The sequence below is a fragment of the Marmota flaviventris genome, chromosome X (genome assembly GCF_047511675.1).
Source record: "Marmota flaviventris isolate mMarFla1 chromosome X, mMarFla1.hap1, whole genome shotgun sequence".
Taxonomy (NCBI): Eukaryota; Metazoa; Chordata; class Mammalia; order Rodentia; family Sciuridae; genus Marmota; species Marmota flaviventris.
Genome location: NC_092518.1, coordinates 92670553 through 92696874, shown reverse-complemented (window position 1 = coordinate 92696874; position 26322 = coordinate 92670553). Strand labels below are relative to the sequence as shown.

Genomic DNA, 26322 nt, shown 5'->3' with positions numbered 1-26322 from the left:
ACCTTGGGGGATTCTTTTAATGAATACGTTAGGCTAATTTTAATTAGCATAACAATTGTTTGCAAATGGCACTTGAGGGAGCCCACAAACAATTTGTTCACCAGTATTTTATTAAACCTCCCATCTGTGATCTTATGAACTTTTTTGTTTGCATTATGAATGAGCAAGAAATAATTTGCTAGGGGAAGGTTATGCATACCAATTTTAACATCTTGAATATTGAAATTGACTGGACCTCCTCCCTGAGTATCAGTGTTGATAGTTCCACTTAAGGAGCTGCGGTAGGGGTCCTCATTTTTGTCCGTCATGGCCAAGAGAGTAGTCTTTGGTATTTACCTGGTACAGACTTATGGGTGCACCTGACCAAGAAAAATTAATGGGCTTCACTAGATACCAAATGAAGGGCTATCAAAAGAACCGAATGCCTTGGGCAAAGTTTTATTTCCAGAAAAGAATAGTTATGAACTTGAGGAGTCTTGACTTCAAACCTTCCAATCTAGTAATGTAGGCATAATGGACCCTCAGTACTAACCCCAAAAACCCATCCTGGAGAGGCTCTATCTAAGGCAGGGTGAATAGGCAATTACCATCTGCTGCTCTTCTAGCACAGCCCACCTCTAGCAAACCTTGTTATGTAACACCCACTGCATAGGTGACTGGTGGCCCATTGGACAGCAACAGTTTGATAAGTGATATCCTGGCACTTGGACACTAAGGGCATTCTCATCTATAAGCAATTTCACTCATAGTAATTCCCAAGAGCTTCCCATGGCAAGATTTTTTGTGAGAGCTTCTGTCTTCTCAGTGGGGAGAACTTGGTTGTCCCATTAAATGGAGTGGAAGTAAAAGAGCCTGCTAGGGGGACATCTTCTCTGATTAAGTGGGTTCATGTAATTTATACATGTTACCATTTACAGGAATTACCTTGCCTTGTATTATTCCTGGATCATACGGTCCATCAGGATTCCCAGGAGCTCCCGGATTCCCAGGTATGGAATGAGACCAGAGAAGGCCATTGAGGACACTTTACAGGCCATGAGCCAAAAGAAGCAGAGTCTAGCCCAGTAACATTTGAGGGTCAACAGTTCTCCCTAAGGGCTGCCTTAGGGATTGAGGGAACAGAATGTCTGCTGGAGAGGGTAATGTGAGGAAGTGAGAATAATAGAGGCCCTCCAGGAGACTGGGATTCTTGACTGAACATCACCAATTATATCCAAGAATGTTGACTTCCTTTCCCCTCACTACTTACATTTGGATTTTTAGGCCCTAAAGGGGCCCGTGGCCTCCCTGGGACTGCAGGTCAGCCTGGATCTCGTGGAAAAAAAGGAGAGCCTGGAAATCCAGGATTAGTTCACCTCCCTGAATTGCCAGGTAAGGAAAAGAGCTTCTCATTTGCTTATCCTTTGTGTCAGTGTGTGTATTCAGATTGTGGCTACCCTTGACCAACAATGGGAAGCTAGGTTTGCTCTCTGGGTGTGGTTGGGATGGTTTGATTTCATGCCCAGACAAGATAAACCATAGAGCCATAGGGTGTCAGCATATCAGAGCAATAAGGGCCATCTGAGATCAGTGAACAATCTCTTGACTTTCAGATGAGAAAACTGAGGCCCAGATGGAAAGGACTTGCCAAAATTACAAAAACACTAGTGACAGAGCTAGGACTCTCCCAGGTTGTCTACTATAGCATTTTCCTGGGTCAACTCCTTAAAAGGTCAGAGAAAGAGATCTAGATCAGTCAGAGGGAAGTTGTCTCTTTCTGTCCCTTTTCTCACACCCTGTTGTTCTGACCTGAGCTTCATGGGGTTATACTGCACCAATGGTTCCCAAACTGTGGTCCCTGGGCCAGCTTATACATCAACTGGGAACTTGTTAGTGATGCAGATTCTCATACTGTCTGAAAGACCTACTGATCAGAAACTCCAAGGGTGGAACCAACAATCTCTGTGTTACCCCAGGTGATTCTGAACCGCTGCTACTATGGAGCTTGGGGTTCATGTTGGGCCACCTGTCCCAGAGCTTATTGGAAACTTTGGTTCTCTCCACTATCCTCTCTTCACCCAAGAAGAGGGGGATATAACAGCAGGAGTTAAACAACTCCCAAAGAGATTGAGCTTCTACTAGGAGGCCTTGGGTGTTACCTGTGCTTTTCAGTACCTGTCAAGCCCCAGGAAGCAGGTTACTGAGCTCTGTCCGTGGCCAACCTTATAAAACTAGAATTTTCTTAAGGTCACTTAGTATACAGTCCCTGCCTCTGCACAAGTCTCCCAGGAATAGAGAGACCCCTGACCTTTATTAATATATTACCTTGGAGGCAAAAAAAAAAAAAAACTGTCTCAGAAACATCTACCCCAAAAAAAATCACTTCTAAACATCCATGACCTTTAATTTTTGCCTCTCGACACTTAGGATTTCCTGGATCTCGTGGAGAGAAGGGATTGCCTGGATTTCCTGGGATTCCTGGAAAAGATGGCTTGCCTGGGAAGGCTGGAAGTCCAGGTTTACCAGGTTCCAAGGGAGCCCCTGGTGACATCTTTGGTGCTGAAAACGGTGTTCCAGGGGAGCAAGGCCTACAAGGATTGCCAGGGGACAGAGGATTTCTTGGAGACTCTGGCCTTCCAGGACCCAAGGGTGACTCTTTTTGCCCCTCTTATTTAACAGTCTACAGAAAGCTTTACAGTAGCTTGTATACTTGCATGAATATTTACATGAATCTGGGATGATGGGTAATTAGGTGTTTAACATGAAATATCATTTTGTTCTGTCTCTCTTATCTAGGAAATTTTCCCTAAATAGACTAGGTCCATTTTCTTACCTTGGTAATTCCAGAAGTGACCATAATGACTAATCAGATTTCTTGCAAAGACTCTGGCTTTCTGCTGGGGAAGGCAACAAGGCTAGAGCTGAGAAGACAGTGGTACCTGAGGCCAAGCTCTTCTGCTGGAAGTTGGTTTGGTGATTCAGTCTCTAATATGGCTATGATTATCTGTACCCCTCCTTTTTATTAGGTTTGCATGGAAAGTCTGGCCTGCTAGGCCCCAAAGGTGAGCGGGGCAGCCCTGGAACACCAGGACAAGTGGGAAAGCCAGGCCCCCCAGGGTCTGTTGGTTCATATGGCATCAAGGGCAAATCTGGAGTCCCAGGAGCACCAGGTCTTCCAGGAACTTCAGGTAGGTTCATCAGAGGAAGAACCCTAGCCTGACAGACTTAGGCTCTGGGCAGTGTGATGTGGTCAGAACCTAGAAAGAAACTTGAATTTCCTCAGCTCTTAAGTTTCACATCTCAAGGCTTCCTGGCAGTGCCAAGAAATACAGATTGCTGAAATTTAACTTCCAAAATATGACAACAAATCACTTCCTGCCCCCTCCCCCATGGCCTGATGCTCCCATTTCATGCTTACCTGGCCTCCTGCCTTCCCCAGTTAGAGAAGCCACCCATGCTGTACAAGTGGGTCTAGTGCATCCTACTGCCTTTTCTGGGGCTGTGGGGAGCTCAGTTTGGGTTCAGGAGGAGCTTGAGCAAAGTATAATTGCCAAAAAGTGGCTTTCACTCAGGGTGGGGCCCTGCACCCCCTGCTTTCAACCTAATGTTTGCAACTTGTCTTTTTTGTGCACTATGTCCTTACACTGCCTCAGTGACCCTATCATCTCCCCTTTGCTCCAGCCCAGTGACTGAAGTTGAGTTATTTGCAGAACCGTTAATATCCTTTTTATCCCCTTTGTCCTTCTGTGTTTCTGGGGTCTTCACATAGGCTTCCTAGGTGAAAAAACACAGCACACAAGCTTACAGACTAAGATCCCCACCAGGGATTTATCTGATTATACACTATAACATGGCCTTGCTTACAGGGCCAAGGATCCCTGATCTCATGCTGTGGGGTTGGCTCCCATTGAATTTCCTTCCCTTGTTGAGGAGTCTCCTTCACGGCCTCCCAATGGAATCCAGGGGCTCCTAGCTACTTGATGTTTTTCATTCCATAGAAAGCTAAGTCAGCCATTCATTTAGGTCCTTGGGGGCCCAAATACCTCTGTCGTCATTGGTTTAATCCTTTGGTTTTTTAATTTCCTTGCTTTGTACCTGAACATTCCACTTTGGCAGCAGCTCAGGAGGTTAATCCCATTGACCAACTTAAAGCGTGGTGAAAGACAGCTCAGAATACCTAGGAGATCAAATGGGCCTTGTAGATTTCTACAGTACTTGGCACTAGGGGGTCTTTCAACCCTAATGCCAAGGAACTGGCTGACTTAACTGCTTGCTTGAGGGATTAAAAGGGCAGCCCTGCATCCTGGGCTCCCTGGGAGGCTGAAACAACAGCTCAGCTTTAACCTCTACCTCACCGATTGGCTTAGGAAACAGCAATTGTGGAGCAATTCAGGCTGGAAGTACCCGGGAAACTGGAGCCCAGTTGCCACCCTGACTTCCCAGAGCTCCATTCAGAAGCTAAAGCGTGAGCCACATTCATAAAGGGAAAAGTTTAAATCACAAGGAGTTTGTTCCCCCTGCCAGCTATTGTGCCATGTTGGAAGTAATAGCCATTTGGCATGGCACTCTGGGTGGTAGATAGTAATGCTCCAGCCAACTAAGAACTCTAACTGCCTGTTAGCAGCTTGTATATGTCATTGTTAAAGGGCCATTTACAAAACCCAACAAGCCAACCAACCAGAAGCTATGGGAATGGGCAGTGGCCCAGATCTGGCCAGAGCCTTGCTTAACAGCTGTCCTATGTTCTCTCTTGTGCTGATTCAGGACATCCTGGAAAGAAAGGTCAAAAAGGCGAGAAAGGTTACCCTGGATCAACTAGAAAAAGAGGTTTACCTGGGATAAAAGGCCTTCCTGGATCTCCGGGGCTAACTGGCTTCTTGGGGAGCCCAGGTTTGCCAGGAGTCACTGGATTGCCAGGCCTCCCAGGCCCAAAGGGTAAGTGAAGTGATCAAGAAGGCCAGTGAAGTGACCAGTGACTACTAGTGAGTACCAGCTGCCCAGCTTTGCCCCTTCTCTCTGCCCAGGAATGGGGAACAACAGAAAGGGAGGTGGGCAGGGCTTCTGGTGAAGATAGTTGGACAAGCCTAGTACTAAAGTAAGACTGCTTAAGGTAAGTCATAGACTACTTGCTATGTAACACTGGGCTGAATATCATGGTCCAAAAAGCCCAGGCCAGAGCTGGGGCTGTAGCTCAGTGGTAGAGTACTTGCCTGGCATGTGTGAGGCACTGGATTCCATCCTCAGCACCACATAAAAATTAATGAATTAATTAATTAATTAAATACAGGTATTATGTCCATCTACAACTAAGAAAGAAAGAAAGTCCCATGGCAGTACCAGCCACACTGAAATTGCTCATTTGCACCATCATGGAACCTGATAGCTCTTACTTCCTTTGATTGCCTTGACAGACATCACTGGTTGGGCAGGTGACATCTCTGTTTTAAGCAGGGGAAAGTAATTCAAAGGCACACAATTTGTTAGCATCAGAGGTAGGCTAGAGCTTCTCTCCCTGCCTCCTGGCCCTAGGACTTTTTTTCTGTGCCACACATAAATTCTAACTTGATGAATTATAAGAACCTCCTGCTTCATTCCTTTGTGTTGCTTAGTGCTACACCCCTGTTCAGGGGAGTGAAGTGATGTGTAATGACTAAGAGCTTAGTAATGACTGAGACTTAGAGAAACCTAGGTTTTATTCCCTTCTGTGAAACTTCTTAGCTGTGTGACTCTGGACAAGTAATTCTACCTCTCTAAGCCCCATTGGTTTCCTCATTTGTAGAACAGGGATAATAATAGAAGTTATTGTTTCCCAACAGGTGAGAAGGGGTCCACTGGACTGGTAGGTTTTCCAGGCATTCCAGGTCTCCCTGGTATTCCTGGTGCAAGTGGATTAAAGGGGATTCCTGGGTCAGCCGGAAAAGTGGGAACATCTGGACAGGCTGGGATTCCTGGTGAAAAAGGTGAGTAGAAGAAGTGAATGCTAGAACTGCCACCCTTCTCAATGTTCCTTTTGCTTGTTGACTTTGTCACTTCTGTAGCTTATAACAACCCTGTGTTAAATAATAAGATTTGGGGCTTCTGAATAAAGTCCTTTAAACCAAAAAACTAATAATCACTTCTGAGTTAACACTGCATAATACAGGCTGTGTTACTGAGATTTCCATTACCATACCAATACTGGAGAGAAAACAACTTAATTGAGGAAAGTTTTATTTTAGTTTGTGGATTCAGAGGTTTCTGTTCATGCAGTTGGCCCTGTTGCCTTTGGCCATGTGGTGAGGCAGAATATCATGGCAGGGAGCATGTGATGGAGAAAGCTGTTTACCCCATGGCGTCTGGGAAGCAAATGAGAAAGAGGAAAAGGAAAAGACCAGAGTCCCACAATCCTCTGAGGACATTCTTCATAACTTCCTCACACTAGTCCCCACCTCTCCAAGTTTCCACCACCTCCTAGTGCACCAAGCTTTTAAGAAATGAGGTTTATCATTCTGCCTCTAGTCCCCAAAGACTCGTGTTGATCTTGTGGTGTAAAATCAGTCCATCCCCAAGAGTCCCCATTGTCTGTGTTAGTTCTCCATTATTGTAACTCATACCTGAGATAATTTATAACAAGGAAAAGTTTATCTTGACTTACAGTTTTAGAAGATTCAGTTCATGGTCATATGGTGGCCTTGTCTTTAGGCCTGTGATAAGGCAGTATATCATGGTGGCCACAAAGGAAAAAAGAGAGAGGAAGAGGGCTGGGGATACAGCTCAGTTGGTAGAGTGCTGGCCTCACATGCACAAGGCACTGGGTTCAATCCCCAGCACACACACACACACACACACACACACACACACACACAGAGCAAGAAAGAGAGAGAGAGAGACCAGAGTTCCATAGCCCCTTTGGAGGGCATACTCACAAAGACTTAATTTCCACCCACTAGGCCCTACTCTCAAAGGCTACACTACCTCAAAGGCTATACCACCTCAAAGGCTATACCACCTCCCAATGCACCACAGGCTGTATACATGGGGCCCTTGGGGGATATTTATCCAAACCATAACAAAGGCTACATCCATACATCTCCCAGATAATCCTTGGAGAAGAGTTTTCCTATGGGTCTAAAGTTACTGATCAATTTTGGGTTTGTAGAAGGAGATTTACATACACAAAAATGCAAATTTGGGGAAATGGGAGTGGAGAAAAGGATGAAAATGGCCCATAAATAAGGCTGGGGATAGCATGGAAAGAAATGATATGAAAGCTCTACCTTTCTCTGAGTCTGTATCTAATCTCTCTCACACACTACCTAATGTTCATCTTTGTAGGAGACAGAGGTGATCCGGGTCCAGTTGGAGTACCCAGTCCAAGACCTCCAATGCTGAACCTATGGTTCAAAGGAGACAAAGGCTCTCAGGGCTCAGCTGGATCAAATGGATTTCCTGGGCCCAGAGGTGCTGAGACAGGGAACGGTTGCAAGAAATGCCCAAGAAAGAGTTTACAACCAGACTTGGCTTCTTTCTTGAGAAAAGGCCCCACAGTGAAGTGGTGTGGGTGGCAGCCAGGGGTCCAAGAAGGCTGACTTCTATGTGCCTGATGGTTGCCTGGACTTTTTAAGACTGTAATTTACAATTACCACTGTGGAACTAAGGCTTTGAATCACAGTCTGTTACATCCATGGAAGAGCCTGGCAGATAGTGGGGCATGGGCACTGAACTACTTGCCCTTGACTGGAGTCTCATCATGCCCCATAAGACTAAAAGTCACACCTCCCCTCCCCAAACCAATACGCCTCCTCCTGCCTGTGTCTCAGGGCATCTGGATGAGCTTTTTTTCTCTTATCCAGAGTATTTTCCCAAGTCCTTTTATTTCTTTCCCAGGTGACAAAGGTGAGGCTGGCCGTCCAGGGTCACCAGGCCTGCCTGGAGCTCCTGGTTTCCCCAGCACTATCAAAGGACTTACTGGGATGCCAGGCCCACCTGGATCCATGGGCCTACGGGGCTTACCTGGCCTGAAGGGGTCCCCAGGGATCTCAGGTTTCCCAGGAATGCCAGGAGAAAGTGTAAGTGTGCCCAGATCTTTGTCTTTCCACCAAAGAAGGGCCTGTGTATAGGGGGACATGCCCTCAGTGCCCACCTTACTGATCTCAGCCCACTTTCCAACCCCTTCCCCTAAGACATCCTCAAACAAAACCCTCTCCTTGTGTCTGACAGATTTTCTCACCCTTTCTGAACATCCCCACCAAAGTGTTTTTGCTCACATTATCTCCTCCACATGGCAGAGCCTCCTCCCTCTTCTGCATTTGCCAATACCTGCCTGCCCCTTAGGCCCCAGCCCAGCACTATCTCTGTATGAGTCTCTGAGCTCCTGCTGTGCTGGCACTCTTCACTTCTCACTGCTTACATTGATCTAGTTGGTTCTTTGGGGGATCTGACTTCCTCAATGAGATTTCCAGGGCTTGTGAACAAGAACAACCTTACATGCTTTTCTTTTCTGCACCCCACTGCCAGCATCCCATGTTGAGTCAGGCACATTGTAAGAATTCAGTACAGACTTCTTGATGTTTTGATAGAAAGATCTTTGAAGCTCCATAAGGGGCAACAACTAGCAAAAAATTTAAGCCTGGTTTCTCTGGACTCTTAAAAGTCAGAGTAGAGTAAGCTTAGCTGTGAGACAGACTAGAGTTTGGATCTTGCCTCCATCACTTATTAGCTCTGCGATCTTGTGCACATTGCTTAATTTCCCTGAAACTCCTTTTCCTCCTCTGTAGAAAAAGAGAATAATATTCAAATCTCTTTCAGAAAGTAATGAGGATTAAGTGAGATGCTACATGTAAAGTACTTAACATTATGTCAGACACATGGCAGGCTCTGCACAAATAGCAATATCCAGGGTCAAAATGAACTGGACACAATACCTGTGCTCCCTTCAGGTGAAGTCCCTGTCCTTTAAAAGTGTCTATCCATCTGGTAGAGAAAATTCAGACATACCTGAATGTATGTATACACATACAAAAAAATATAGTTCTAAAATGAATAGTCCTGACTACTCATAATGAGGAGGGATGAAAACAAAGTGGGAAGCCATTTTGGATGGGGCCCCACTGTGAGCAGAGGCTCATAATTAGGAGTAACTATGGCAGTGTGCCAGATGAAGCCAGGTAAGGAAACAGGCAGAATGAAGGGGTGTCCTGGATGATGGTTTGGTGTGCACAGTGACACAATGCAGTACTGAACTTTCTGCCCAAAACACTGTGATATGTCTTTACTGGGTACATATCCAAATGAATCAAAGCCATATTAGGTACCAGTAGAAGAACTCTGCTGATAGCAGCTGATGTGCCCACTTCCCAGACTCAGTCTGTTAGACATTAGCCAGTGAAGGCAGCTTTTCCTGTGAAAATGGTAACATTTATCAAAGTCACACTCCAGCACCTGCACACAAACAGCCTGCTACCTAGTGTCAGAAACACTATGGAGCCTGTGGCAAAGGACTAGCCCTATGTGGTGAAGCAACACTTGTCTTTATGTGTCATAGTTCTAGAATTTTGACCAGAGTGCTGGTACCTGGATTGTTGTATTCTGTATTTTCTTTCTTTTCTTTTTTGTACTGGGGATTGAATCCAAGCACACTTTACCACTGAGCTATATCCCCAGTCCTTTTATGTTTTTCTTTTGGGACAGGGTTTTCTATATTGCTTAAGGACTAACTAAGTTGCTGACGCTGGCCTGGAAATTGTGATCCTCCTGCCTCAGCCTTCTGAGTCACTGGAATCACAGGCATGCACTACCATGCCTAGTATGTTCTGTATATTCTAAGAGACTTGCTAGAGCAGCCACACATTGATTTGCCAAGATTTCAATTTTGATAAGCAATGAGGAATTATGAATGACAAGTATTAATCTTCAGATAGTATCCTGCCCCTAATAACCCTAAGTATGTGCCTTGACCCCTGGCTTTTCACCTTCCCATTTACAGAATATACATCAGTCTATCCTGACTGTGTATAATAGATATCTCTCAAGCACTGGCTTGGGGAGCAGAGGGGGAATAAAATGGTGGGGAGCCCTGAGCTCTGGGCAGAAATGATGGTTCCTGTATTGCTTTGAAGGGTTCACAAGGTCTCATTGGGGCTCCTGGACTCCCAGGAGCATTTGGTCTCCCAGGCTCAAAAGGTAAGGAACATTTTCTCTTTTAATGTTTCTCTATAACAGGGTGAATTTCTAGCAGGCCCAGAGCTGCCTTGGGAGTAGACTCAGTGTTTATGGGGAAATGAATTGGCCAAACCCCATCTATAGTTCTATATGCAACAAAAAACATGGTACCTACCAAGATCTCCAGGACTTTCATGGTGCCAAGAGAAGGGTGTCTTTTGGCTTTAGAGTTTGGCTCATCTGCCTTTCAGACTCAGCAGCAGGGGAGAACCTCAGCTCCTGTCTCTTCCCCTGATGAACTGAGTCTGTTGAGCAGGAAAATTTCCCATCCTTGCTGGTAATACTGTTCCATTCTGGTGATGATTTAGGGCCCCATCTATCATCATCTCTGCTTATACTGAGCCTAGCGATATATTTCCCAATGGAGATTTGCTGCATGTAACAGCATTTTGTGCCAGTAGCCTGGTAGCACCCCAGATCCTGGGTTGTAATTGATTAGTCACCTTTTACCCAATAGGTAATTTTGTCAAAGAGCTCCTTTGGTTATCTTGAATATGAAAAAGAATATGTTAAGAAGATTTCTTTAGTGCAGAATGACTTATAGTTTATCCTGATCGTTTGAACAATGTCTTGATATCACCAGGAAATCAGGGCCAGACATTTGAAATTTCTGGTATCCCAGGACCCAAGGGCCAGCCTGGTGAATCAGGTTTTAAAGGTAAGGTTGCTATATTTTTGTCTCATGTGCCTCACAGACTCTTTGAAACTGAGAATTAGAAGGAATTTTGGACACGAACCCCAAGTTCTCCAACTTCCATCCAGTGCAGAATACATTCCTCAAGCAAAATAGCCTACTCTTACTTTAAGTTGCAAAGGCTAGCAAAGACCTTTGGGATAATAGCATCCCTCCCTTAATGTATATATTGTTATTTAAACTGTGTTTCTCTGACATTTCAATCTATTGCTTCCTTTTCTGGAAGGTGCCCCGAACAAGTCTCCGTAACTCTCAATCAGTTGGTACTTTCCAAATGGGAAGATAGCCACCACTGCACTTTTTAGAGATTTTGTTTGTTTCTTTCATTGTTTTAGTTTGTTTTGTTTGTGGTGTTTGGTTTGGAACTCAGGGCCTCATGCATGCTAGGCAAGTGTTCTACCACTGAGCTACACAGCCAGTCCCAAGAGATTCTTCATAGGATCAGATCCCTTCAGAAGTTCAGAATGGTTTTACTTTCCTGTTCATCCTTTCCTACAGAAGAACACACTGCTACAAATGTGATCTGACCACTCAGCAATTGTGTTGATATCATAGGTGTGAAAGGAAAAGGTGGACTGGTTGGTGATATAGGTTTTCCTGGAAACAAGGGTGAACATGGAAAAGTTGGTATTCCTGGAGATGTTGGTCTTCCTGGCTCCCCAGGTACCATGCCACATGACAACCTTATTCTGAAAAAGTTAAGAATAACTTCAAGCCATGCCCCATCCTGAACTTCTGCCTTTGTTTCACATTTAGGACTTCCAGGGATTGCAGGTATGAAAGGAGACCCAGGACTTCCAGGTTCCTCTGGTCATCCAGGGACAACTGGGCTTCCAGGACCCTCTGGCTTAATAGGACCTAAAGGTATGTGTATTTGAGAGAAGGAAGTGGAGAAAAGTATCCTTACCTCCATAAAGGACAACTACTACTTTATCTAAGAAGATAGTAGCTAGGAGCTAGCAGCTAGGGGTAAGCCATCCCCAACAGAATCACTGACTGGGCCCATAAGGAATAATGGAAAAGAAGAATGAAAAGGAAAGAAAGTCGGCAAGCTGAGAATGGTGGCGCATGCCTTTAATCCCAGCAGCTAGGGAGGCTGAGGCAGGAGGATCATGAATATAAAGCCAGCCTCAGCAACAGCGAGGCACTAAGCAACTCAGTGAGACCCTGTCTCTAAATAAAATACAAAATAGGGCTGGGGATGTGGCTCAGTGGTTGAGTGCCCCTGACTTCAATCCCTGCTAGCCACCCCCAAACAAGTGGGCAAGCATGAAAGGGAAAAGAACATGGGCTTCACAGAGAAGAATTAGCAAGTAAGGTATTAGTTGCCCCTAACTGTAATGCAGTCCCTGAGTTTGGGTACTTACGAAGAAAAGAAGTTTATTTAGCTTACAATTTTGAGGTTGAAAGTCCAAACAGCATGGCACTGGATCTGGTGAGGATACCCTCCTACCCCTGGCTTTGTTACCTCATTTGGGATGATATAATAGTGGAGGATATGCAAGAGGGAGAGATAATATGGCAAGACAGGAAGCCAGAGCTCTTTAGTAACAATTCACTCTCACAAGAACTAACACAGGGTCCCATGAGGAATACCTTAATCTCTGTTGAGGGCAGTATTCCCAAAGACCCGATGAACTACCACTAAGGCTCACTTCTTAAATGTCTCAACACCTCTTTACATTGCCACACTGAGAACCAACCTTCCAATACATGAAACCATATCCAAGCCATAACAGTAGTTGGTTGCCCAGGAAATGTTGCCATTCCTTGACTTAGAGATTGTGCAGTGAATCTCTGGGAGCTGAAAACCAAAGGTTTTTTATTACCACTTATGTTCTTGAAGATGCCTAATTAGTTATCATCCTACTCTTAAAGCCATATTTGTCTCTGATAGGAGTCATGAGAATCTAGGGTACATGGTGTAATTTAGGTGTGAGCTATACTCCTTTAAGGCATTAATGCCCTTAAGGAAAACCGGGACTTTAATGTGAAGACCTTAAAGTGGCTTTGTGGGTAGGTGGAAAATTGTTGACATTTCTGATGTTCTTTCTTATCAGGATTGCCTGGACCTCTTGGTTTACATGGCCTGAATGGGCTTCCAGGCACCAAGGGGACCCATGGAACTCCAGGTAAGGAAGACCCTCAATGGCAAGGAGGAAGATACCGGCTCTTTCTAAAACCTGGTAGGGACTAGCCCTTGACTGTGGTCTATTTCATATACTTGGGCTTACAGATCTCTTCACCAGACATCAGTTTATGGTTCCTTAATGTAAGCGGGGAAAAGGATAGGGCTTATCTTTCTGCCTGAATAAGATATTTTTTTCCAGAGCATAGACAAGTGGGCTAGACAGGAGGGCCTTATCCCTGCTGAGTCTGTCTCCTCCCTCTGTCTTTCTTCCTAGGAGCCAGTATTACTGGTGTGCCTGGGCCTGCTGGCCTTCCTGGTCCCAAAGGGGAAAAAGGAACACCAGGAATTGTCATTGGAGCTCCAGGGAAACCAGGCCCAAGAGGACAAAAAGGTGGCCAAGGTAAATGAGCTCATGTCAGGCCTTATAGAAGCTGAGGGAGGCCTTGTTGGGATGGGGGTCCAGGTTTGGGGTTCATCAGAGCCATGTGGACTGCAGGGTTGATTTGTTCATGTCTTCAATATCTGTGGGAGTCTCAGAACCCCATGGGGGCTGCTGAGAAAGGAAGGACAGGTTGTGCCTGTGGCTTTCCAGTGAATGGGTGTCAGGGAGCAGTTACCAAGTCCCCTCTAGTCTCCAGGTTCCCTTTCACTCTTCCTTATTCACCTTAAAGACTCTCTTGGTCAGAGCCTGGCTCAATGGTCCTACAGGATAGTGCTTGTCCACTTAGTGAGAGACTGGCCAGAATTTCCTCAGTGTCCAGTATGCATGGGACTTCCAGGATTTAGGGAAGACATCATGGTACCAGAAAAAGCCCAAGGCTAAGAATAAGTATCTTCCAAGGACAAGCCCACAACATGCACTAAATTAGTATCTGTTGGGTTTACTGGAAATCAGATACCACTTGATCTCACTCCCTCAGTCAACAGATTGTCTGAATTCTATTTCAGAGCCTCCCTTTCCCCAAAGAAAGAAATGAGTTCTCATTGATCCCACTCGCTGTAAAACAGAAAATGAATTCAGTTTAGCATCATGGCTAAGAGTATGGGCTCTGATGTCAGATCAATGGGATTCTGATTTCAGGTCTCTCACTAGCTATATGACCTTGAAGAATGAAGTTCCTTGTCCCTCAATCCCAAATGAGCCCTTACTTGTTTGTTTCCATAAAATGGATGGAATAAAAGTCTGTGCATGGTGGTGCAGCCTATAATTCTAGTGGCTCAGGAGGCTGAGGCAGGAGGATGGTGAGTTCAAAGCCAGCCTCAGCAACTGTGAGGTGCTAAGCAACTCAGTGAGACCCTGTCTCTAAATAAAATACAAAATAGGGCTGGGGATGTGGTTCAGAGTCAAGTGCCCATAAGTGTAATCCCAGGTACCCCCGCCCCCACCAAAAATGGATGTAATAACAGAATCTGCCTCACAGGTTTTGTGAGGAATCAGTGCTGGTCATTATATTATTGCATGCTACCTAGGGAAATGATATTTGCAAAATGTTCTGTTCCTCATAGCTCTGGGGCCTGGAGTCTCATTGCACTTAGTTTATGTTTATGTTCGCATAATGTTCATATGTTTCCCAGAAACTGTATTCACAAATTAATTCATTTTCTGCTGCGTTTTGAATTGGTGCATCTGCTGTTTCTGTGTTTACTCTTTCCTTTGGTCTGGACCATCCTGTTCTTTTCTGAAAGCCAGCAGCTTCTCGAGAGGAAGGGCTCAAAGCAGGGCCTGAGCCTACAGAGACACAGTGGCTTCTTTCACAAGACATAGAGAACAGGGGATCAGATAAAAGCACAGGGCATTTTCTTTTCTGTTTGCAAATGTTGACTGGTAATGGTCATTAATTCATTTCCTTTAGCTGAGGTAATAAGACCACAATTACACAGTAAACAACACATGTCAAAATGGATACATTTCAGGAACATAATGTTGGGGGGAAAGCATGTCACAAAGGGATATATTTGGTATGGTTCCATTGATAAATGTTCAAAAAGAAGCAAAACAACCAATATATTGTTGAGGGATGCAAATATTCATGGTCAAACTATGATAAAAAGTGAGGGAATGAAGAACACAAAATTCAGGAGTAGTTGCCTCAGAGAGGGAGAGAAGGGGTAGAATCTGTGGCAGGTGCACAAGAAAGTCCAAAGGTAATGTTATCTTATTTTTCCCCAAATAGGGTAGTTTGAACACAGGTGTTTTCATTGTACCTGGATTATTATTTACATATTATTGATCAATAATTCATCAATATTGATCAATATTGTATCCTCTCAATATCTAATTAAAACAATTTATTTAAAAACAATGCAGCATGTATCATACCCCCACCATAGGAACCTGTGATTTGATAATGGAAGTCAGCGCAAAATAAGATTTTACCCCTGAGAAAACTCCATAGAACATTTCTTGTCCTTACCTTTAGCTAAATAACTTTCAATTGCACTGTTGTTTTCATATTTTCATTAAATATTTAGAGACTGCATTAGCATAGTTTTTTAGGACTTTTGACACTGGAATGACTTGGAAAAATAGACTATTTTGCATTTAGGCCTGCTTAGTAGAAATGTTTTATTCTTAATCAAATAAATAGATGAATTTTTATACTACTTGAAGTAAGCAGTGCCTTTATTTCAGATTTTATTATATATTGCTGTAATTATAAATCAAGAAATAGGTAAAGGACATAGGAGGCTTCAAAAACTGGCATGTGAAGCCAGGTGTGGTGGCACATGCCTATAATCCCAGGGAACTCAGGAGGAAGGATGAGGCAGGAGGATAAAAGGTTTGAGGCCAGCCTCAGCAACTTAGTGAGACTCTGTCTCAAAATAAAAAGGGTTGGGGATGTAGCTTTGTGGTAGAGCACCCCTGGGTTCAGTCCCCAGTACTGCAAAAAAAAAAAGAAAGTAAAAAATAATCTAGGAAGGGAACTTTAATAATCTGTGGGCTAACACACTGACTCTATTATATGTGGTTATGTAGTGTCATATTAATTTTGCATAATTTCAGCTGATATAAATATACAAGCCCTCTATATACATGTATATTCATGCATTTAATTATATACATGCATTTGAATATTCATTGAAATATCTTCTAGTATAAGCCAGAATAATACATTTCAGGAAAGTATACAATGTGTCTTTCTTTGCAGATCTTTACCTCCATGAAAAAGAAAAATACTTCAAAGGGTCACCAAGGCATAACTGACAATGCTACCAGTAGAACCGTGTGGTTTTGCGGATAGTTTTTCTTTTTTCCATTTTGTTTTTGCTTTTTTCTTTCCTAGACATGATATTATTGAATCTTTTCTCAAAATTTATATTTTTTAACTTCATGATTTCTTCATGATTTAATCAATTAATGTGCTAATTTTAAACATCTGAATTAACCCATCTGCCATCTTTCTTTACAAGTTTACTTGTCATTTTAGATGGATATAAGATGATGGGAAAGTTAACATTAATATTGCTGGATTTTCTTGTTATCAAACAAACAAATTAATCGCAACCACCAGAAGTTTATCAGTTTCTCTTCATTTGAATATCTTCTAGAATATGCCAAAGTAAAACATTTCTTCAGTGCTACAAGTATAAAATTAACATCTATATATGTATACATGTGTTTTCCCATTGAGATTACCATCTATGTATTTGACATGTTAATATTAAATAATTTTTTTATAATAGATGAAAGTTTTGATTTTGAACATGTAGCAGAAATTGTTCCCAAAACAGAAAGCATGCACAACAGTATTAAAATCTGAGCAAAAATCTACTGTATATGTATTCTAATAAATGACTGTTCTCATTGACCAAAAAGGGAGAAGATATTAGTACAGAGAAATTTGTTCTATAAGCAATGGCACAAACATTCAGCTAATATTATGAATTACCTATAAAAGATTGCTTTCCAGTTTACCTAAAGATAGCTGAGAAGCCTGGAAGACACCGCAAGGTGCAGCGCTCTTGCCACCTCCATTCTGACTGCCTGGAGCCTGAGGCTTATGTCCATAACCTTTGTTCAGGATCAGACATAACTGGCTAACTTATGAAATATTGTTTGATGGGGAGAGGAGGTTTAAGAACATGTGGAAAATTTAAACTCCAGCTGCTCAGGCATGCCTTCTTTTATTTCTGATTTGGAGGAAATCAACCTAAAATATTTCTCTCACCAGTGAAATTGGGGAGCTAGAATTTTCCACAGCTCTGTTCTAATAAAATTAAGCTGCAGCTGAAAAGGGGGATTCTGAGCCCTTCTCAGTTACTTTTGTCTGCTTGCTGGGAAGATAAGGTGAAGGGAGAAGAGCCCTCTGCTGGCAGTGTCTGGTCTGGCTTCTATCTAAACACTTCCATTTATTTTCTCTGAGACAACCTGGCCCTCTCCTGGGCACACAAACCCACCCCTCCCACCCAGCCCTGTTTATTTATTCTTTGCAGGTTTCCCAGGTCTCCAAGGCCCTGCTGGTTCCCCTGGTGCCCCAGGCATCTCCTTGCCCTCAGTCATGACAGGACAGCCTGGTGACCCTGGGCCACCAGGCCTAGATGGAGAACGAGGTAAGAACAAGAAGCTCCAAAGAGGACCAGCTGCCCCATTTTGTCTAGTGTTTGGGAGGATCCTGTGCAGCTCTGGGCCTGTTGCTAGACGTGCATGGGTCTGCTTGGCCTTACATCCCTCCCCTTAGCCAGGGCATTGGGTTTGAACTGTCTGTATTTTGCTCTAAGGGTTTGGGAATGTCTGGGCCCTGGGACTCCACAGATGCCAAAGAAACATTCTCTATCCTTCGAATGGGCTTTAACTTCTTGTCAGTCCATAGACCTTCAGCAGTGACTCCTTACTGCTCATTCACCTCTCTCTCATCCATCTTCCAATCTTATCCCTAGGTCGCCCAGGCCCTCATGGGCCCCCAGGCCCCTCTGGGCCATCCTCGGATCAAGGTGACCCTGGAGACCCTGGCTTCCCTGGAATTTCTGGCCTTCTTGGTCCCAAGGGACACCAAGGAACTCCAGGTTTCCCTGGGCTCCCTGGAGAGCTAGGACTGAAAGGTATGGCTGTTTGGCCGGCTGCTGAACCCCTCCCCACTTAGCAGTTAAAAACAGTTCCTTGCTGCAGCCCTGGGAAGGAAGGCTGATAATGCTTCTCCCCGCCTCACCCCTGCCCAGTCTCCACTCCACCATCACTGTCATGGCAGGTCTGACTTGCTTTCCTTTACACTTTGCCAGGCATGAGAGGTGAGCCTGGCTTCATGGGGACTCCAGGCAAGATTGGGCCACCTGGAGATCCAGGATTTCCTGGGATAAAGGGGAAGGCAGGGCCAAGAGGTGAGTTGAGAGCATATGTTGTGTTGAACCTAAGCTCAAAGTAAAAAGGTAAGGTTTGGGGTAAAGTTCCATCAGGGGTCACTCCTGGCCATGCCAGGAAGTCCTGGAAGCCTGAAGCAGCTGGATCAAGCCCCACCCCAGGAGGTCGTTTCTGTACATTGGGGAAAAACTCTGTCTCCATCTGCTCCCAGGACTGAAGGTCACTGCTGCTTTGCCACCACAGACCCTACCCCTGACCTCCTCTTCCTGCATTATTTCTTCATGGGTGGGTACTGGGATCCATTCAGATCAACACCCATTCATTTGCTCGATCCAGAAATGAGGAACCTTTCTCTCTATCCTTTACCAGCCCCACCATAACTTCCACACATTCCACCCATTAGCAAGTCCTGAAGAGTGTATCTGTTAAATGTGCTTTGGATCTGATCACTTGCTACCCCAAGTTTCAAGCCACCAACGTTTCTCAATCAGCACCCTGCCTCCCCACCCCCAACTATCATTTTTTCACATAGTAGCCAATAAAAATCTTCCAGCAGCTGCCCATATCATAGAAATAAATTAATAGCCCACAAAGCCCTATGTGATTCCTCCCTTTTCATTCTCATGCCAGTCCTCTCCCTTCACTGCTCCTGTGTTTCTGCCACACTGATCTCTTCAGTTAACCTCTTTCAGGTATCCAAAACACCAGCCCTGATCTGCCACAGGGCCTTTGCCTAGTTCTTTGCACTAGTTCTACTTCCAAAACTGCTTTTGTCCCTCTACTCTTCAAATTACTGACTCCTTTCAATACTTTAATGTTCCTACTTGTCACAGGCCACTGGTTGCTCTCTCAAATTGCTGCACACCATACCACCCTGTGCTCCTTCCCACTGTCACTGCCTTATTTGTTGCCTTCATAGCTCTTCTCATGACTTGCCCAAAGATTAAGGACATTTGTCAAATTGTGCATTGTGCATCTTTAATCACTAGACTATCATCTCCATAAAGGTCTATCTCATTCATTGCTCTCTTCCCAGATCTTGCAAGTCCCTGGCACATAGTAAGCACCCGAGAAGTACTTGTTCAATGAATCGCTAAGCAGATCATAGTAAGGTAGCTGGCTGGGGTGAGGCTCCTAGACAGCTGAACCTCTGGGGTTGAATTCATCCCCTCAGTTGCTGTATCCCTGAGCTAAGGCACAAAAATGAGTATAACCTAGTCCTTGCCCCCAAAGCACTGGGTGATAGATGGGTAAAGAGGACACTGTGCAAAGGGTGGTAAGAACCATTCTTGTACTTAGTGGGGACTGTGAGGACAGACAGGGCAGAAAGGAAATCTGCTGAAGCCAGCCTGTCTTCCTTTTCCTCAGCCTGACAATGCTGTTACCCCCACCTGCCCACAGGCTTCTCCGGTCCCCAAGGTGCTCCTGGACAAACACCCATTGCAGAAGCTGTGCAGGTTCCGCCTGGACCCTTGGGTCTTCCAGGCATTGATGGCATCCCTGGTCTCCCAGGGGACCCTGGCATTCAAGGCCCTGTTGGTCTTCAAGGTAATGATGGCACCCGAGAAAGGGGACTTCTTAGGAAGCTGAAATGGCCTTGACTAAGAGACTGAAGCAGCTGGCTTGTAACTCCAGCTCCAAGGGAGCACCTTCATCAGACTTTTGCTTTGCTTCTTTACAAGGTTCCATGCTTCTTGCCAAGGAGGGGAAAGGCCAGCAGAGTCAACAGGGTAGTGATTGTATCTGACTTTGGAGAATGTGCAAGCACAACACAGCCACTCTTCCAAACAGCTTGTCCCTCTCTAAAGTGCTGCTGAGACATGGAGGGACTGTTGTGGTGCATAAAGGGCAGCATGAGGCATTGGAGAAAGCTCAGGGCTTGGGGACAGGAAACTTGGCTTCTCAAACCCAGCTTGGCCCCAACTAGAGTAAGTTAGCAGTCTCCTGGGCCTCAGTGTCCACACTTTTGCTATGGGATGCTGGCAGTTGCCCTGCAGACTTCTTAGCATTGCTGGTAGGATGACAGGAAGGGAGTGTGTGGAGGGCCTCAGAAAAGCTAAGTGGAAAGTATGGTGTCAGGGCAGAGCTGACCCTTTCAACTAATAACTAGCCCAGGCAGGCTTTGGCTCCAACACTCAGTGTGCGCACCAAGCTGTCAGTCAGTAAATCTTTAGCATGACACGATTCCCCTTTCCCTAGGGAGGGCACCACTGGATGCTCTACACTGAGCACCACCTCTGCTCCTGTTTTAGTCAGCTTTTTTTCTGCTGTGACTAATCCCACCAGCACAATTGTGGAGGAGAAAAGGTTTATTCAAGGGCTCACAATTTCAGAGGTCTCCATCCATAGACAGCAGGCTTCATTCCTTGGGACTCTAGGTGAGGCTGAACATCATGGCAGAGTGTGTGGCAGAGGGAAACAGCTTACATGGTGATAAGAAAGCAGAGAGAGACCTCCACTGGCCAAATACAAATATATACCCCAAAGCTACACCCCAATTCGCACCTCCTCCAGCCACACCCTACCACTTCAGTTACCACTCAGTTAATCCCATTCAGTGATTGGGTTAAGACTCTCACAGTCCAATCATTTCTCCTCTGAACCTTCTTGCATTGTCTCACATGTAAGCTCTGGGGTGAAACCTCTCATCCAAACCATAACAGACCTCATGGGCTTTCTCTCCTGCAGGCTTCAAAGGTTTACCTGGCATTCCTGGCAAAGATGGGCCCAGTGGGCTTCCAGGCCCACCTGGGGCCCTTGGTGATCCTGGTCTCCCTGGACTGCAAGGCCCTCCAGGATTTGAAGGTCTGATGATGTCACACCAGGGAGCAGAGGGTTTCTGAGGGTTTGAGGCTTGAGGATGAGTCAGAGACTCAAATCTGAGACTTATTCAGTTGATGGTGAAGTTTGACTCTACCACAAGGCTCAAAGCTGTGCTGTTGCTCATTCACTCCCACCACCCCATGAGCCTGTGAGGGGGAGCCCTACATTGCAGAAGGCGAAGAATTGATCCAAATCCTCTTCTGGGTTCGCTTCCAGATCTTCAGCCACAGGACTCTATACCACAACATGGTCCCTTGCCCTGTACCTCCCCTTTTCTGCCTGAGGATTCTGACATGGATGGGAGGGGGTGGTTCAAGGGATAACATTTAAGATGAGGAATGTCTGTCCATACCTTTACTACATACCTTCCATTTTATATCAAGGATTGCAAATCAATGTTCTGATTAGAGAACATTTCTGAGACTGAGTGAGAACCTTATTGGAATCCATTAGCCAAATCCACCATGGGCAGGAAAGGAGGGCAGGGTTCAACACTGCTTTTAATGCCTCTGATTCAGCAGCTACATATTTATCTTTTTTTTTTTTTTTTTGTATGGGATTGAACCCAGGGGCACTCAATCACTGAGTTACATCTCTAGCCATTTTTACTTTTTGTTTTGAGACAAGGTCTTGCTAAGTTCCTTAGGGCCTAAGTTGCAGACACTGGCTTTGAACTTGCAATCCTCCTGCCTCAGCCTCCTGAGCATCCCAAGCTGCCAAGAATACAGGCATGTGCCACCATAAACTGGCAAAGCTTTTTTTGTTGGTACTGGGGCCTGAACCCTGAGCCTCAAGCATGCTAGACAAGTGTTCTACTGCCAAGCTATATCCTAGCCATAGTTATCTCTTATGAAGTTCTTCAAGGCTGGGCCCAAGAATGATCACACACTACCCTCTCATCCCCACTCATAGGGAGCTCAAGGACAGGTAGCTGGGAGGTGTACTTTATAGCCAGGTACATCTGAATTAGAGTTCTGACTTCATCACTTACTAATTGTGGAAGCTTTGAACCTCAGACTCCTCATCTACAAATTGGGCTAATAATAGCACCCTCTCCTAGGGTGGTTGTGTGGATCAAGTGAGATGACCCACATATATAATGTGCCTTGCACAATGTGTGGCACCAGGTGAGTAGCTGATGTCATCATTGGCTACACCACGCTTCCCTTTTCTGCTCTCTCCCTCTCAGGAGCTCCAGGGAAGCAAGGGCCCTTTGGGAGGCCCGGAATACCCGGGCACAGCGTGAGAGTGGGCTACACATTGGTGAAGCACAGCCAGTCGGAACAGGTTCCCCTGTGCCCCACTGGGATGAGCCAACTGTGGGTGGGTTACAGCTTGCTGTTCGTGGAGGGGCAGGAGAAAGCCCACAATCAGGACCTGGGTAAGTACTGGCTCTGAAAGCTAACCCTAGCCACCTGTCAACATGATGACCAACAGCTAATCTCTCTTTTCCAATCCCTTTGGGTCCACTGTTGTGTAGCAGGTTATAAACACCAGCTCTGGAGTCAAGTGAATTGGGGTTCAAATGCTGACCCCACCATTTACTAGCAATGCACCCTGGATGAGTTATTCAACTTCTCTAAGCTTCTACTTCATCCTTAATGGAACAAAGCTAATTCTACTACCTCCACATAGGGAAGTGTAAGGAGCACATGAATCACCCAATATAAAACACTTTGTACAGCGTTTGGCATTTAAGCTTCCATTAAGTATCAGTGATTACCAGTAACAATAATAACATGGCCTGCAGGACAATGATGATTACCCAAGTATTAATTGCATTATCTGTAGGTGTGCTAACTCTTAAATGTGGAGTCAGTCTAGTAAATGCTGGTTTTATAAAGCAGATTAATTAGGGAGCAATTATTCAGTTTATAAAATAATTCTCATCATTATCAAAGTTCCCTGGTGCATTTACATATGGACAGTGTCACAGGACTGTCAGGAGAGAGCTGCTGTGGTCTGGTAAAGCATTTGGATGTAAACTCAAACCATCAGCTAGTTCAATCCTGGTGGTGCTGCCCCTTAGCCAGACCTTACCTGGTCTTTCCCACCTTCTCCTCCCAGGTTTTGCTGGCTCCTGCCTGCCTCGCTTCAGCACCATGCCCTTCATCTACTGCAACATCAATGAAGTGTGTCACTATGCTAGGCGCAATGATAAATCCTACTGGCTCTCTACCACTGCCCCCATTCCCATGATGCCTGTTGGCCAGACCCAGATTCCCCAGTACATCAGCCGCTGCTCTGTGTGTGAGGCTCCTTCTCAAGCCATTGCAGTGCACAGCCAGGACATCACCATCCCACAGTGTCCCCTGGGCTGGCGCAGCCTCTGGATTGGGTACTCATTCCTCATGGTAAGGCCCTGAACTGCCCCTCCCCCCAGCAAAGGGCTGGAAGCCTTGGGATTGCCCCTCAAGATGGGTTTCCAGGTTCAAGAAACACTGGGTAGAAAGCAGAGCTTGAAAAGAAGAGAAATGTTTGACCTGGGCTTGGCTAATCACCAGAGATCTCAGTTCTGCATATAGTTCTGGATGTGGGGGAAGATGGCATCTGTGGTCCAGATGACAGCCCAGCTGAGGTGAAGGGAAAGAGGTGGGGTATGGGGAGATGAGGGGCTGCTGCCTGTGGATACAGTGACTGGAGACCCTCAGCTCATGAGTGGCCCTGAAACCAAATGCTCAGGAAATCCTCTGCAATGAGGCCAAATACAATGTGGTTTTCTTTTACTTGGCAGCTAACAAACACTATATGTCACCCTGAAGGGTGTGTGTGGCACAGATTGAAACTATAAGTAATTCTAATAAAGGGAACTTCAGGGTATGAGCTATTGATGGACATGCTTCTAAGGGAGGGGTCCTGGAGGAAGCAGTTTGTGGGATATTGTACACTCTTTCCCTTCTTAGATAAAGGGCTTAGAGAACCCTAGGGAATTTACCTTAATCCAACCTTTCTCAGATTCATTTGCTCAGAGTTTGGGAACCCCTGGTTGAGATGTAGTCATTAGCCATGCATAATGGGTTAGGAAGGAACTAAGGAGCTTGGAGGGGGGCGCCCCAACCCTGAAGGCTGCTACAAGGGAGGATGTACGGCCTCTGCCCCTAAAACACAGTTTTTGGCATGTTGGCTAGAAGCTAGGACAGAGCCAAAGGACAAGTGCTTAGGAGTGGAGCACGTGTGCCCTCCTGCAGCACCTCCCCATGCCAGGCTCTGGCAGGCACAGCTCACCAAACAACCTCCGGTCTGTTTCAGCACACTGCTGCTGGGGCGGAGGGTGGAGGCCAGTCCCTGGTCTCCCCTGGCTCCTGCCTCGAGGACTTTCGGGCCACTCCTTTCATCGAGTGCAGTGGTGCCCGAGGCACCTGCCACTACTTTGCCAACAAGTACAGTTTCTGGTTGACGACAGTGGAAGAAAGGCAGCAGTTTAAGGAGGAGCCAGTGTCTGAAACACTGAAAGCTGGGCAGCTCCATACCCGGGTCAGTCGCTGCCAGGTGTGTATGAAAAGACTGTAGGGTGGCATCTGCCACTCTGCCCCTTGCCCTCTCTACCCCTTCACAATGGCCACCTCACAAACCTGAACAGTCTGAAGAAGGAAGGCCTACATTGGAGTCTCACTTGGGCTGGACTGCTGGACACTAGCCACCCAACCCTCAGCCCCAGTAGATGAGCTCACCCTGCTGAGATCTGCTGTTCCAAGTTTCCATCAACCTGGTGCTACCATTTGATTTGGATGTTTGTGTGACTATTCACGGCTACCTCAGAAAGCTTTGCTGGGCCACCACTTTCTCAGACTGCTAGCTTTCCTCACTGTCTTGATCACAAAAGTCTTCACAATAGTTAAGAAGTCATTACGTTATGACCAGAGGCCACCACACATTATTTGGTTAAACCAGAGCCCAGTGTTTCCACATTAAAATTTTTTTTTTCTGACTGAACATTCATAGATGGCTGAATTCTGCACAGGGCAAGCCCTCACTATTCAAGGCAGTCCCCTATATCTAGGCAGGCAACAAAACTAGAATGAGGTGCCAGTCAGTAGCCTGGGGTGACTATGGCTCCTTCCAGAGTAAGCAAGACTGGACTCCATATTGCTTAAGGAGGCATGAAGGCCAGCAGCTGAGAGGGGCCCAATAACTCCATAAGGTCCCAGACAAATCACTTCCTCCAGGCCGGCTGTCCCCCAGCCAGAGACAGAGAACTTGGCCCAGTCCAAAGCAGAGCAGAGGATGCAACAAATGTGGCCAAGCCCATAAAAGGAAATGAGAACCACAGCCCTCTTTCCTGGGCCAGGGGTAGAGGGTGGATGGGTAAGGAGGTGCGAATTTTGCTTTTGACTCCAGGAACAAAAGGGTAAATCTTGTGTCCTGATTTCTCAGAAGTCCCTGTTTATTCCAAATGCCATCCAGATGTGTGCAGTGTGGCAAATTGAAGCTGCAGTGTTTGGGTTCCTTTGCATTCTGAAGCTATTAGAGACTTTCCATTAAATTGGTCATCTGACTGCTCTTTTACAGGTAGCCTTTTAAACTATTTTGATATGTTTTTCAAACCTCATAAAAATCTAGCACATTCCTCTCATTAGCAGTGAGCAGACTAAGCAAGCCTGAGTTGGCCATAAAGTATACTGTATACTGTTTGTGGGATTTGTTTTAGCCATTTTCTTTAATTACCAGTTTCCCAAATTCTTTGCTATGTTGACATGAGACAATACCTTCCAGGAGATTCTGTTTCCTTAAGTATTATGTAAACTGTGCCAACACAAAGCATAATCAGTATAAACTGAACTACTGTCACCTTCATCTCCTAGCTGAGTAATAAGCATAGTATCGACTTTGTACATAGCAAATAAAATGAATAAAACCTAAACATTTGACTCTTTTGATTTTCTTTGATGAGAACTTTTCTAGCATCCTTTCTCACTAACCTCTGTTATAAAATAATTTTCGTGGATCAAGAAAATTGATCCAAGTCAGGGTTGAAGAAGTCCTATACTGGCCAACAAATCCATAGCATACTTCAAGATAAGCCTACAACTGCTTTTAACCCCATCACATGCTACTCAAGAAAGGATTTTCTGTACACCTGTGCCCACAGGATCATTTACAGATAAATTAAAAGTAGAGAGTTATTCAAGTCATTAAAATCAAATTTAAGCTATACATGTGTGCATATATGCATGTATTTATGTGTGTATACTTAAGTAT

General features: G+C 45.2%; 1 protein-coding gene across 1 annotated transcript in view; it reads left to right on the top strand.

Moving 5' to 3' along the window:
• Window positions 1-25932, top strand: part of Col4a6 (collagen type IV alpha 6 chain) — a 73751-nt gene extending 47819 nt beyond the window's left edge. The window contains exons 23-44 of the mRNA XM_071606082.1: window positions 918-989; window positions 1264-1371; window positions 2407-2628; window positions 3006-3167; window positions 4744-4914; window positions 5796-5939; window positions 7294-7419; window positions 7846-8027; window positions 10077-10140; window positions 10763-10837; window positions 11429-11536; window positions 11630-11737; window positions 12934-13005; window positions 13279-13404; window positions 17439-17555; window positions 17883-18044; window positions 18222-18320; window positions 19702-19848; window positions 20989-21105; window positions 22313-22504; window positions 23191-23477; window positions 24373-25932. Of these exons, the coding sequence (XP_071462183.1) occupies window positions 918-989; window positions 1264-1371; window positions 2407-2628; window positions 3006-3167; window positions 4744-4914; window positions 5796-5939; window positions 7294-7419; window positions 7846-8027; window positions 10077-10140; window positions 10763-10837; window positions 11429-11536; window positions 11630-11737; window positions 12934-13005; window positions 13279-13404; window positions 17439-17555; window positions 17883-18044; window positions 18222-18320; window positions 19702-19848; window positions 20989-21105; window positions 22313-22504; window positions 23191-23477; window positions 24373-24633 (3122 nt within the window). The 3' untranslated portion in view covers window positions 24634-25932. The remainder of the gene's footprint in view (window positions 1-917; window positions 990-1263; window positions 1372-2406; window positions 2629-3005; window positions 3168-4743; window positions 4915-5795; window positions 5940-7293; window positions 7420-7845; window positions 8028-10076; window positions 10141-10762; window positions 10838-11428; window positions 11537-11629; window positions 11738-12933; window positions 13006-13278; window positions 13405-17438; window positions 17556-17882; window positions 18045-18221; window positions 18321-19701; window positions 19849-20988; window positions 21106-22312; window positions 22505-23190; window positions 23478-24372) is intronic.
• Window positions 25933-26322: the final 390 nt, after the last annotated feature.